This window comes from Schistocerca gregaria, unplaced genomic scaffold, assembly GCF_023897955.1.
Source record: "Schistocerca gregaria isolate iqSchGreg1 unplaced genomic scaffold, iqSchGreg1.2 ptg000561l, whole genome shotgun sequence".
In the NCBI taxonomy this organism is placed as follows: domain Eukaryota; kingdom Metazoa; phylum Arthropoda; class Insecta; order Orthoptera; family Acrididae; genus Schistocerca; species Schistocerca gregaria.
Genome location: NW_026061954.1, coordinates 696,201 through 710,724, shown reverse-complemented (window position 1 = coordinate 710,724; position 14,524 = coordinate 696,201). Strand labels below are relative to the sequence as shown.

The 14,524-nt window shown below is 44.4% G+C and overlaps 1 protein-coding gene across 1 annotated transcript in view; it reads left to right on the top strand.

The window, feature by feature from the left end:
• LOC126314466 (farnesyl pyrophosphate synthase-like) overlaps nt 1-14,524 on the top strand; it is a 258,325-nt gene that overhangs the window by 60,133 nt on the left and 183,668 nt on the right. Inside the window, exon 2 of the mRNA XM_049992433.1 lies at nt 9,717-9,891. Coding sequence (XP_049848390.1) covers nt 9,717-9,891 — 175 coding nt within the window. The remainder of the gene's footprint in view (nt 1-9,716; nt 9,892-14,524) is intronic.

Here is a 14,524-nt window from a genome sequence, read left to right as displayed (position 1 = left end):
CCATTTTTTGAGGACTCGAACCTCCGCGGAGACCAGCCGCACAGTCCATGACTGCAGCGCCTTAGACCGCTCGGCTAGTTGTATTTTTACCCAGTGGTTTGTACATCTCTTACACGTTGATCATTCTTTTTAACAAGATCTAAAAAAAAAAAATTCCTTAATAGGTCCACGTACTTCTGAAGAAGACAATTTTACAATTGTTGAAACCATCCTCAAATGTTGTTAATAAACCTTCCTACCTGCAACTGTTGGCTGAATTTCCCAAATCATTCATTTGCATTCACCGTTGCTGAACATCAGCTGTGGTCAAAATTTTAAAGAAGCAAATGTCATTGAAATAAAGTTTTCCCGGCATATCGTATAAGTTTACAAACAGAAGAAATATGAGCATCGCTTTTACTGTTTAGGAACTAACACTTATCGAACAAACTATCAAATCACTAGAGCACCAAACTCGTTAACACTTTACAAGCTTCATTACTAATTCTTGACGTAACATTATCATGTCTTGACGTTCGATCTGAGAGAAGAAGAATTGCTAACAATAATATTTAACACAAATAATAATTGTACATATTACGAGAGTCGTTCAATAATTAATGCCCCATATTTTTTTGTTAATAGTCAGAATTTGGTGAGAATATACATCAACATGTCTTGTCCATGTCCTATTTTTCTGCATAGTCTCCATTGCCTTCTATGGCCGTACCCCAGTGTTTTGGAACAGCATGTATTCCCTGCTTGTAAAAACTCTTGTCCTGTAGGCGTAGCCATGGTTTCACTGCATTACTAACACTCTCGTTATCTTAAAAGTGTGTTCCCTGTAGAGAATTGCCGAGTTGTTATGCGCCGATCGGCACGAACAATGGCATCCTCACGATTCAGCATGTCTGGAGGAAGGGCTGTGACAGGACGTTCCGAGCGTGGCTGATCATGGAGCCCTGTTTCTGCAGTTCCTGAGACTAACTTTCTCTAACAATCGCCCAACTATACTCCTATCAACTGCAGCATCGCCATACACTGCACACAAACTTTATGGATGTTCACCACGGTTTCTTTTTCCGCACACAAGAATTCAATAACAGCACGTTGCTTGTACCGTGAGTCGTATGTAGACGCCATTTTGACGCTGTACTATGACTCTGCCATCTGCCAGAAGGTTCAAAACTTCACCGGCACACAGAAAAAACATCAAATGTGAAGTACCAACAAGGACGTTTGTCTATGTATATTAATGGCTTTTTAAAAACATGTGGTGCATTACTTATTGAACGACCCTCGTATATGGCGTGGAAAATTACATTCTTCCTCAGGCTCAACTTCATTAACGCTGCTTAGGCATACGCTTCCGTAGCTGAGTGGTCAGCGCGGCTGACTACCAAGCTGGGTACCCTTTTTCAATTCCCGGTATAGCCAAGGATTTTTTCCTAGGTGGAAGATTGGGACGGACTGCGCTCAGCCTCATGAGATCAACTGAGGAGCTACTCGATCCACTGGTAGCGATTCCGAGGTCAAGAAACCCGACAACGACCGGAAAAGCTGGGTACTGAACACATGCCCCCCCCCCCCCCCCCCCTTGCTGCATCCAATGACGCCATTGGCAGAGGATGGCAGGGAAGTCAGTCGAAGTCGATTGGCCCGTCTAGGGCCAGAAGGCAGAACTTTAGCTTTACTTTTATTCATATAACATACGTGATCAATTTGTCAATACAAAGTTCTCATCTGATGTATCTGGAAAAGCAGTGATACCTACAACGATTCATGACTCTGAGCACTTTGGAACTTAACGTCTGAGGTCATCAGTCCCCTAGAACTTAGATGTACTTAAACCTAACTAACCTAAGGACATCACACACATCCATGCCCGAGGCAGGATTCGTACCTGTGGCCGTAGCGGTCGCGCGGTTCCATACCGAAGCGCCTAGAACCGCTCGTCCACACCGGCCGGCTACAACGATTCAATTAAATAGTTCCTGCATGGGTATTGATAACCACCGGTATCTTGCCATACCAATTTTTTGCGTAGGTAAAGATTAGATAACATTATGAGAAAACATCACCGCATACGAAAACCAAAGAGACAATAAAATGTAGCAAGCAAAAACATATTAAAATCGTAAATGCTTGAAGAGAATCGTTTTTAAAAATTACTGAGAGATGCTGATAAAATAATCGACTTGATCAATCAAATAGTATCACGCAGCTAACGTAAATAATATTAGAACGCCAGATGATCGTTGAACGAAACTGGTACTGAGTAAAAGTTCATTTCGTCAGCAGCTCTACGTCGTTCTTCGACATTCTTCAAATGAATCGTAGATTTGGTGAGAGGGAGAAAATGGAGGTGGTTTCGAATGAACAAGGTACTACCCCAGGCTTCATCGGCTAGAGGCACTGCCAAAGCGGACTGGAGCCTGCGATGACCTTTTGAGTTAAGATGTTTGACTTCAGGCGCCGGAGAACACGCCACCTATCACGTGATTACCCACAGGGAACGATAGCGAAGCAAGGTCGGCTGGATGGCGAGCTCGTATGCAAACATTTCCGCAATGCGTGTTGTGAACGCTGACACAAATGACCTTCAGTAAGGTTGCTCTAGTGTCATCTCGACAGCAACTGATCGCAGAAAATAAGTGGCGTAGTTCTCTTCTTATAGTGGATACTGACAACAAATGTTAAATTTCATCAAAGGTAACAGAGGCAAAACTAGGCCTGAGCAAAAAAGGGAACAGTGGATGATTTACTTATTTTTAAATTAACACAATTATAGAAGTAATAGGGTCTCATACGCTTGTATCGAAAACAACTTCGTGGTCAAGCCATTGAAACCATGCGACGCTGCTGGCTAATTGCTACTTCGTCTCCCGCCTGGGGAATCATCAGATTGCAATACTGGGAGGGAAGGAATGAAAATTAGGGTTCATCATTCCATCGACGATAAGGTCTGGTAAGCTGGAACACGAACTCGGGTGGAGAGGAAATCGGCAGCGTCTTGTCGCCTTAATCGAAGTAGGGAAACTAACTAATTCCTAAATTTAGACGTCAGAATGATGATTTGGGTGCGGATCCAGTGCCACTTCGCTCGTTTGGCAGTATCGCCGGAGGTTCGGGAAAGCACACTGCTCCCCCAAGTTGTCAATGTCTGCCTCTAAACGGAAACCTCCACTTGTCCTTGAAGCAGTTCATCAGTTGTCCTCACAAGCCTGAGTGGATCACGAAACAGTTGTGTTACAGAGGAAACGTCCATGGTAGTGCCGCTCTAGGTCGAAGGATTTGAGTCGTACAGTTGCAACACAACCACTGCTGACCTCCAGATGGAACCTGTACAAGAAGAGAATTATCGTAAGCCATTCAGGGCAGTGTGAACAACAGTTTGAGAAGCCATCGTGCACCCTGTTCTTTCCTGCTAGGACGTAACACCTCCTACGAACATTATATACGTCAGTTGCTAGAGAAACTGAACACAGAAAGTACCACCCACTCTCCAGCATAGATGCTACAGTGTTCCAAGGATACCGTTTTGTGTACGGGCTATTGCTGGGATGGAAGTTGTGCTGTGGTTCTCAAAATTCCCTTAACTTGTGGATTATGGCTTTGTGACGGTGATGTGTATTTCTTTACTCATCAGTCTTTATTTAGATACTGTTCTCGGCTCTTTCCCATATTATCAATTATATATAACGTCCTCAACAATCTGTTGGTACAGTCTAAGTCTTGTCTACAGTGAAGTCTAGAACAAAACCTTTATGGCAGCAATGGACATCAAACAGCTGGCGATTATAATTATGGTGGTTCCTATAACACGTTATCTCTTCTGCATCTTCTGACATCGAGTTAATTTCACTTGAATGCCTTGTCGTATGCCTATGACCTTCTGACCTGATTCTTACTCAGTTTAGTAGACTTATTTCTTCGCCTATTGTTCTTAATATACCTTATCTGAGCTTCATCTTGTCCTCTTAATTTCTACAGTTCAAATTATCCTTCCTCAGTTTTTTATAGTTCACATTTCCCGTCAGTACACAAAAAGCATGTTTATTGTGGACACCAACAAAAGAGAGAACAGAACTCCCTCCTGCTGTTTATACACACACATTCCAGAATATATAAGTCTCAGAAACATAAGAAATTTAGAGAACGTTCTAGAGATGATAAATACTAAATACCAAATATTTACTGGTGATCATATTTGAATTGGGGACCCGCAGCATGCCAACCATCGACACTAACTGCTACGTCACAGCACAGTTTGCAGCGTTTCTCCCTCTTCGGAAAACAGCGACCCTCAGTTTCAGAAGTTCTCATTCGAGTCGCTCACAGTATCCAAATCTAGATATTTTCAGTAGTCCTCTGTGAGGATCATTGCGTTCGCGTAGTGCTGTCCCATCCTCTTCACTCTGGTGAACTCCTCCCAGCGAAGCTTCGTGATCTTGGAGCGGGTTTCCTCGAACGAGAAGCCTCGGTCGTCGATCCGCGCAACAGGATTGTAGTAGGGCGGCGTGTGGTAGACATGGATGACGTCCCTACGCTTCATCCTCTTGATGAAGGATCATAAGCTTCGATTTCGTGTGTCACGTCCGACAAGTGATGACTGCGAAGGATAAGAAAGACTGAGCTTGGACTACATCCTGCACATAAATGAGGACGTAGCTCGCAAGTGCTACTCTGAGATGAAGAGGTTGGCATATGAGAGGAATTCATGGTGTGTGTGTGTGGGGGGGGGGGGGGGGGGCATCAAACTCAAAAAAGAGCTCTTTGGTAACTTTTCCGACCGGTAACTTTTCGCGCAGGCTTATATTCTGTGCCAAATCTACTGGGCTGCACCTCACTTCCCAACGCCTAGCGTTATAGCGCTCTTGAACCTTCTCCTCGGCGTCCAGCTACTGTAAACGAACCAGCTGTCTTGCTTCTTCGGTCCTGGTGTTAAACGTAATGATTCTGAGTATCGTCCATTTGAAACGGGAGCAGTATGTCCACTGTCGTTTTGACCTCTCGACCATGGAGCAGAAAAAAAAACCATTGTCAAGCTGTAGTGTTTTACTTTACTGTGTTGTACGTGGACCTCACAACGGGCAGTACTGTATCCCCATCTCTCTGTTCGAGCATTCTGTGAGGCCATTCGTCTGTGGGTGAAAGGCATCCTGTCAGGACGATGTCACAATATGAATTACCTCTTCCCGAGGATTATATATCATCACACAGGATGCGACATGTTTCAAAATGATGTTTCCTACAAGGAACACTGTAATTTCTGGAGCTTCAGCAGTCGGCACAGCTTTGGTAACAGCGTAGTGGGTTAAGTAGCAGTGTAGACTATTATCCAACGATTCCTGTTTGATGCTTCGGAAACCTCCAAAGAGGTCGATTCCAATCTCGTGGAATGGCGCTGCTGCAGGCGGAATTGGGATCTGATGCCTCGGAGGCAATTGCGGCATATGCTTCCGTCGCTGGTTCACATAGTTACTAACAAATCAGCAGAAACCTAGCCAACGATACTTCCATCTGATTCTAGAGTCTTCGCGAATACAAGGTGACCAGATGTTAGAGCGTCCTGGAAGTAATAGCAGATAACTGACCATAGAAGAGCTGGGATGAAAGTTTCCGCCCCAGCAGCTCATAGCTCCTCGTATACAATCGTTTGTTTATTACTTTGAAGTCATTTAATGCAGCTATGACTGAGATATGATCCACGCTGCTGTGTTGCACAACAGGATTTCGTGAAAGACAGTTCGCGTCCTTGTGTTTCCATCTACTTTTATATACCTGTGGTGTCGTACTTCTGTAGCTTCAGTCCTCATCTCACCAGTCAATCCAATGAACCCTCCAGGCTAGTCAGCCAGCATAGGTAGCGGTCATCTGATACAATGTGAATGGTTTGCCCCTAAATATGGCCAAAACTTGTTGATGGCCCAAATAACTGCAAAGCAGTTGTAATCATACCCTCCCACACATCACGACTAAAATTCTCTGTCTTTGTACAAATTTTGAAAGCTCCGGGAGGGGTAATATGCAAAAGGATAACTTTTTACTTATCTTCATTAACTCGTTGTTGTCGATGGTTCAAAGTCTTGTCTGGGGGTACTTTCTTGCAGCTGAAATTTCAATTTTGTAGGTTCTTGATGACTAATTAACTGATGAAGATTTGCCTGTATTACTCTTGAATTTTATTCTTTGTCACATATTTCAACATCACATCGTTTTTACATTTTCCACATTCAAAAACCCAATAATTACATTGTTGATGACAAACTTAGGAAACGTCTACTTCCATCAGAGCCATGCCCACCACTACTTACATTCTGCGGTACTCACATTATTACAGAGAGTTAACAAAGCAAAAGAGTTTACAAACTTTCTTTACCAAAGAAGAATCTTCACCAAATTATATCATTATTTCATAAATAAATCCAGAAATAATTTTAATAATTCGAGTTAGATTGTACAATTAATAATAGGAATTTTAAGTATACCAGAAATTTCGTAATTTCAAATACTTTTGAAATCAAAGTAATTTTAACTGTTAGTATATATCCATTGTAACACATTAATTTGTTTTTTTATACATTTTAGTCTGAAATATAATACATCGTATACAAAACCATATGAATTCTTTTAATAGAACAGCTGAGATAATTTTAACCCATGCTAAAATCGATGATATGCATGGTATCGGTTATCTCTATATAAAAAAAGGTAATGTTAGAGGAGAGTGATTCATTATACCATCTTTCTGAGTTACCTGCTGTGTTTATACTTGACGCTGTTGTTGTGGAAAACCAGGAATCGTATGAATATTTTTCTGTTTTGGTCGTCACATGGGGGTAGATGTTTTTTATTTGAGTCAAACATACTTCAGGATTTTAAAACAGCTAGTAAGAGATGACATATACCTTACTATGGCATTCAAACAAAATAGTAAGTATTTAAAAACATTTATGAAGCATATATAGGAACTGCCATGGCGTTCAACGAATTTAGTATTGTATGTAGAGACTGCTGGAATCGTACGCAGTGCGGGTTTTTGGTTATTGATAAAACATGACAGCTTAATGATGGACGAACAGTCAAAACTTCGAGAATTTTTTTTTAAAATAATGTAATGATGTGGGAGTGCGTCAGTACACAGCACACCATAGAAAATTACCGTCATGTCACTCGACCTCACAGGCGAATGTAAGTAATCCTCACAGTCCATTAATCAGTATTATTACGGATCTCTACGAAAATATGGAATATATTGACACAAAGCACGAAATCTATGGAATTCTGTAGAAAAACTTTATATCTTAGCAGACCAAATGATGGACTTGAAACTTCCCCATCAGTTCAAAAAGTTTCGAAAGTGGATTAATAAAAAAATAGAGAAAAGTTAATATGGTGGTTTTACACTTAAATTGTTTTACATAGTCTCCCCTACTGGAGTACATTGTGGAGTATGTTTGTACAATCATGTGAAAACCTCGGAAAAGTTCTTTTTTGGACGTTGTTCCATTTGGACGTCACGTTCGCTCTCTCTTCAGTGTTGCCAAACTATCAGAGACCCATTCTGCACTTGATCTTTTTGTGGCAGCTTCGTATTGATAACACTAAGTCACGTCACCTGTCATGATTCCTTTTCCAGGAATAAATTTTCCGTATTTCTCATTTGATTCAAGTTGTGACGGGCGTCCACGCATCATTGCTTTCGTTCGGGAGTCAAGATGTGCGGGACAAACTTCACACGCACTTTTCTCTTCTTCAGATCATTCTGAAGAATCTCTTGAACAATTGATACAGAGCTGTTCAGTCCTTTGTTCCATACCGATTTGTGACACAAAAATGTCACACTATGGCCGCAGATCCAGTACCTAAGACTGACTACTCACAATTGCTGGTGGAATAGACATCTGTTGTTTGCAGTTGTTTTTTAAAGTTGCCACCGTAGGTACTGCCCTGACTTTGCTTATAACCAAAGGAAGCCAGGAAAAAGGTCAATCTCTGAATATTTTGGACGGGTGGTGTGTTTCTCATCTTGCACGCCTCTCACGTCGAATCCTACGCCGAGGCAGTTTCTTAGTTCATTGTCAATAAACGCTCTCATATGCAAGTGGCAGTGCGGTAATGCTCAACCCTATTTAAAAAATTAAATTTCCGGTGTTCTCTTGCGACTGAGGAAAAGGCCAGCATATGGCAAACGTACCCTGGTACGATATTCTTGTAACCGAAAAAGAGATTGAAAAAGCGAGCTATCTACAGCGTGGGGGCCCCCACGGGCAAAAAATTAGCACCGAATTTTTATCTTCATTCATTTGGAATATATAGTCTTGTGAAATCGATTAACCTTTTGGCGGGCCGGTGTGGCCGTGCGGTTCTAAGCGCTACGGTCACAGGTTCGAATCCTGCCTCGGGCATGGATGTGTGTGATGTCCTTAAGTTAGTTAGGTTTAAGTAGTTCTAATTTCTAGGGGAATGATGACCTCAGAAGTTAAGTTCAAATGGCTCTGAGCACTATGGGACTCAACTGCTGTGGTCATCTGTCCCCTAGAACTTAGAACTACTTAAACCTAACTAACCTAAGGACATCACACACATCCATGCCCGAGGCAGGATTCGAACCTGCGACCGTAGCAGTCGCATGGTTCCGGATTGCGCGCCTAGAACCGCGAGACCACCGCGGCCGGCAGAAGTTAAGTACCATAGTGCTCAGAGCCATCTGAACCATTTTGATGAATCTTTCGAAACACCTTGTATTGTGTTCAAATAAATTACGGGTTTGCTGCCGGGTGTCGTCGTCGACCACCGCCGATATTTCGACAGGAGCACACCCTGCCACTCTCAAGGCACAAATCCAAGGAGGAAGAAATGAGCAAGGAAATTTAATACCTCGGTTCACAGAGGAGAAACAAGGAAGATACCACACACAGAACAAGTGTCAACACAAACAATGATAACCAACATCAGAAATATCGATAGTGACTATTAATCAACAGGTGAGGTAGCACTAATTCTGTCCCTCTGTTTTTTGATGAGAGACAGAGCCGGATTCCAAGCAGCATTTAAACAAAATCCACCATCTCTTTTAATAAGGTTGCTTGATAGTTTGATATCAACTGCTTCTTTATTGGGATAGTGTCATTAAGGAAGCAGGTGAAATCAAACTATCAAGCAACCTTGTTAACAGAGATGGTTGATTTTTTTTAAGTGGTGCTTGGAATCCGTCTCTGTCTCTCATCAAAAAACAGAGTGTGGAAGCTTCCTTGTTTCTCCTCTGTGAACCGAGGTATTAAGTTTCCTTCCACATTTCTTCCTCCTTGCATTTGTGCCTTGACAATGGTAGGGTGTGCTCCTGTCGAAATATCGGCCTTGGTTGAGACGTCACCCGACAGCAAACCCGTAAGTTATTTGAACATTCAGTTCGCCGGGAAAAGTTAAGGTCTCACCTTGTATTGTTATCATTATCCAGTAGCAATAATTAGTTGTCCCTGATCATATTTCTATTAAGCAAAGTGACGCATTATAGGTCACGTCTAATATCTTTTGACATATTTAGGGTCCAGGCACCTGGCAGTACATCTAATTTATTGTATGTAACTTGATTTTGAACAATCTCTCCAGCTACGTATCTCTTATTTTCCTTCCTCCCGTGCCAAGTGCCTGTTGCTATCTCCTGAAAGCCGTCCCGCCGTGCCACTGTGTAGGTACGCCAGTGTGAGCGTGTGCGGCCTCGTGTGTTGCAGCAACTGGCTGGCCAGCTCGGCGCTGGGGCGGCGCGTGGCGCCGGCTGCGCTGGACACGGCGGCCAGCAAGGAGGACGTGCTCGAGTTCAACAGGGTCTTCCCAGACGTCGTCAGGGACCTCACAGAGACCGGCCGGCACCTCGACGCGCCCTCCGCCACCAAGCGCTTCGCCAAGGTGAGCCTCCTGGGCCGTTTTCACGTCAGTTTTGAACAATTTACAATCTGCAGTGGTGTGCAAAACTGAAGGACGAGAGTAGCTTTCGCATAATGTGTCACTGCCAAGTAACATAACTCGATGAAATTTGGATCATTCATACACAGGCGGAAAAAATCGCAGCACCAAAAATAATCAATGTAGAGTAATGAAATTTAGGGACTACATTTATTTAGCTAAAATATTTAAGTGATCAACATTGCAAGATCACAGGTTAATGTACGCGCGAGATTGCAATGCGAAACGCTGGTACATTAACAATCAGTGTAACCGCCAGAATGATGCATGCAAGCACACAAACACGCATGCATTGCGTTGCAGAGGTGCCGGATGTCAGTTTGTGGGATGGATTTCGATGTCTGTTACATTTCATCGGTCAGTACAGATACGGTTAATGCTGCTTGTTGATGATGCTGGAGTTGTCGGCTGCTGAAGCCCTCTATGACTGGAAACAGATCTTTTGATCGACAAGGCCAAGGCACTATGTCAACAGTCTGTAGCGCATAGTGGGTTACAAGAGCAGTATCCTGTTGGAAAACACCCCATGGAATGCTGTTTATGAATCAGACTGATGTACACATTTGCAGTCAGGGTGCGTGGGATAACCACGAGAGTGCTCCTGCTGTCACACGTAATCGCTCTCTAGACCATAACCAGGTCAAGTGTATCTAATATGCAAAAAGGTTGATTTCTTTCTTTCACTTACGCCATAGTCCCGCAGCGATCGCAGGGTTCGCGTGGTTACAACGGATTTGGCAAGGTGAGTTTTAGAAGTGGCTGGATGCCCTTCCTGGCGCCACCCTGTACCTCCAGGGATGGAATCAGTGTACTCCAGCTGTGTGCATCTAGTGTAAATCGTGAAATAGTGCGAACGTGTTTCAAATGTCTGCGACGCGTATAACTGAGGCGGAACGAGGGGACCAGCCCGGTATTCACCTAGCGAGATGTGGAAAACCGCCTAAAAACCACATCCAGGCTGGCCGGCACACCGGCGCTCGTCGTTAATCCGCCGGGGGGATTCTATACGGGGCCGGCGCGCCTACCCGAGTCCAGGAAGCAGCGTGTTAACGCTCTCGGCTACCCTGTCGGGACATGCAGAAAGGCTGATTGCAGGCCCTCAAATGAGATCTTTCTAACCAACACATGGCCATCACTGGCACCGAGGCAGAACCAGCTTTCGTCAGAAAACATATAATAGACCTTCACCCTGCACTCCAGTGAGCTCTCGCTTAACATCACTGGAGTTCAAGATGACGCTGGTTTGGGGTCAATGATATGCACGCTACAGGGCGTCTGGTTCGGGGCTTTCCTTGAGGTAGCCGATTTGTAGCAGCTCTTTGTGTCACTGTGGTGCCAAAGTCTGGTCAACGTGCTGCTACAGACTCAGTACGATGCGCCACAGTCATCTGAACACGATGGTCTTCCCTCTCAGTAGTGCCAGGTGGTCGTCCGGAGACCCGATCTTATTGCGGCCGTAACTTCCCGTGACCGACGCTGCCAGTAATCGTGTACAGTGGCTACATTCCTGCCAAGTCTTTCTGAAATATCGAAAAAGGGACTTCCAGTTTCTCGTAACCCTGTTACACGATTTCGTTCAAACTCAGTGAGGAGTTCATACTGGCATCTTTATCACCTTAAAGGAATTCGTGACCAGTATCAACTAACACGCCCAATCTCAAAGGCCACTAACGCTGATGATCGTTAAAGCGTGTATTTGCATCTTCATAGTGGCGCCACTGGCGCTACTAGCGACACTCTTTGTAAGTAGGCTGTTTAGGTTTTCTTATTGGTAACGCCACATAGCGCTCTGTATGAAAAATCACTGGCTGTGCTGTGTGCAGTCTGTGGCTGGTTTACATTGTTGTCTGCCATTGTAGTGTTGGACAGCGGCAGCTGGATGCTAACAGCGCATAGCGTTGCGCAGTTGGAGGTGAGCCGCCAGCAGTGGTGGACGTGGGTAGAGAGATGGCAGAGTTTTGAAATTTGTAAGAATTGGTGTCATGAAGTGATATATATATTATGACTACTAAGGTAAATACATTGTTTGTTCTCTATTAAAATCTTTCATTTGCTAACTATACCTATCAGTAGTTAGTGCCTTCCCTAGTTTGAATCTTTTATTTAGCTGGCAGTAGTGGCGCTCGCTGTATTGCAGTAGCTTGAGTAACGAAGATTTTTGTGAGGTAAGTGATTTGTGAAAGGTATAGGTTAATGTTAGTCGGGGCCATTCTTTCTTAGGGATTTTTGGAAGTCAGATTGCGTTGCGCTAAAAATATTGTGAGTCAGTTTAAGCACAGTTATGTATAATTTTTTCTAAGGGGACGTTACATCTTATTCGACTGGCGCGAAACTGGAACAGAAATCATCTTTCCAATATAGAAATACGCGTACCAAATTTCGTTTATATCGCACATTTCTTTGTTGGTGTTGCGATTTTTTCCGGCAGTGTAGACAGAACTGCTATAGTATAGCACAAAAGATAATTGAAAGAATTACAGAATGAGACGAACAGAAATGACACTTTTATTCAAACACAGTAGTGCACTGATATCACCGCAATTTGTGGTGACCCACTGTACATCACAAAAGGCAGGACATGGTTGTTAACGAGCTGAGTGATCATGTCTAACAGTAGTGGGTGCTCTGAAACGTGCTCCCATGCTGGCCACAAGGCTGGTAAAATATTCTTATCGCAGGGCGTTCCATTCTTCCATCAGTGCGAGTGACGGCTGCCGGATGGTCGTTGGTGCATGTGGATGTGCTACAGTACGCCTCCCCAAAGCAGCCCACACCTCCTCCGTGGGATTTAAGAGAAACGGCCAGAACAGTCTATTTGCCGAACATCCTTCCATTGCAAGAGCTCCTCCACCTGTGCTATTAAATGCGATCGAGCATAGTCATCATTAGAAATGAAATTATGGCTGAAAGTACACCTGAAAAAAGTCACGTGGCATAGGAGTACAGCTCACAGTAACGTTGACCTGTGAGCGTGGCGTGTTCAAAGGATTTGAGGTCAGTACAGGCATGCAACATTACGTTCTCCGAAACCATAACATCTGGACCACCAAAACGACAATCTTCCTGGGCGCATAACCTTTTCTCACCTCTCGCCATACGAGTGCACGTCCAGAATCGTCCACAGACTGAACCTGCTCTCATTCCACAAGAGCACAAAACCCAACTCTCGTTTGTCCAGCCCCCGTGTTCTTGATACCATCGCAAACGGTACCGCCGATGTCTGGTTGTCAACTGAACACAACATACTGGTCTGCATGCAAAGAGACACCGCTATGCAGTCGCCGCACCACTGTCGAGCGTGAGACAGCATAAAGTGGTTCAAACGGCTCTGACCACTATGGGACTTAACTTCTGAGGTCGTCAGTCCCCTAGAACTTAGAACTACTTAAACCTAACATAAGGACACACTGTTTCAATCTTCCAGGGAGTTTCATATCAGCGCACACTCCGCTGCAGAGTGAAAATCTCTTTCTGGAAACATCCCTCAGGCTGTGGCTAAGCCATGTCTCCGCAGTATCATTTCTTTCAGGAGTGCTAGTTCTGCTAGGTTCGCAGGAGAGCTTCTGTAAAGTTTGGAAGGTAGGAGACGAGATACTGGCAGAAGTAAAACTGTGAGTACCGGGCGTGAGTCGTGCTTCGGTAGCTCAGTTGCCCGCATCTCGTGGTCGTGCGGTAGCGTTCTCGCTTCCCACGCCAGGGTTCCCGGGTTCGATTCTCGGTGGGGTCAGGGATTTTCTCTGCTTCGTGATGGCTGGGTGTTGTGTGCTGTCCTTAAAAAAAGAGTCTGCCTTCGGCGGTGCTACGGCACGGACGTCTGTTTACGTCCCTGCCGGAGTAGTTCGCGCTCGCGCAGTTGTTTACCTCTTCGGCGTACTCGCGCGTTTAGACGACTCGATACAGAATGGCACATGCATACCGAAAGTCGACTCTCAAGATTAGTTTTTCGAATGTATATGCGAGGCCGAAAGCCTACGAAATAGAAAGGTTCCTACGAGACGAAGTTAAACTTGACTACAACGAACTTATCGGAATCCACCTCTCCATAGTGAGCAGTGTCGTTTACGTCAAGCTGATTAACGATGCAGTATGTGACAGAATCATCCGAGATACTAAACATGGACTCAAATTTCGTCATTGTGATGGACATGTTGGAGAAGTAACTATTGATCATGCAGGACTGGGCTTACGAAACATACGCATTTTCGGACTTCCCTTCGAGGTTCCGTCTGACTTGGTCATTGACGCCTTACGCCTGTATGGAAGAGTGCTCAGCCACGTTCGGGAAAAATGGTCCAACTTCACGACTTACCCCGTTCTCAATGGGGTGCGTCAAATCAGAATAGAACTGACACAGCATGTACCCTCGTACTTTTTCATCGGCGGATGCAGAACTATAGTCATCTACGATGGACAACCCAAAACATGCTCAGGATGCGGGAAAGAGGGCCACGTGCGTTCCGAATGTATGCAGCGGAGGATAGTGCAAGTTCCAAATGGCGAACCCGTACCTACGTCCACGTTGACGCCGCTGCCACTAACGTATGCGGACGCATTTCGAACAGATCCCATCCCGAAG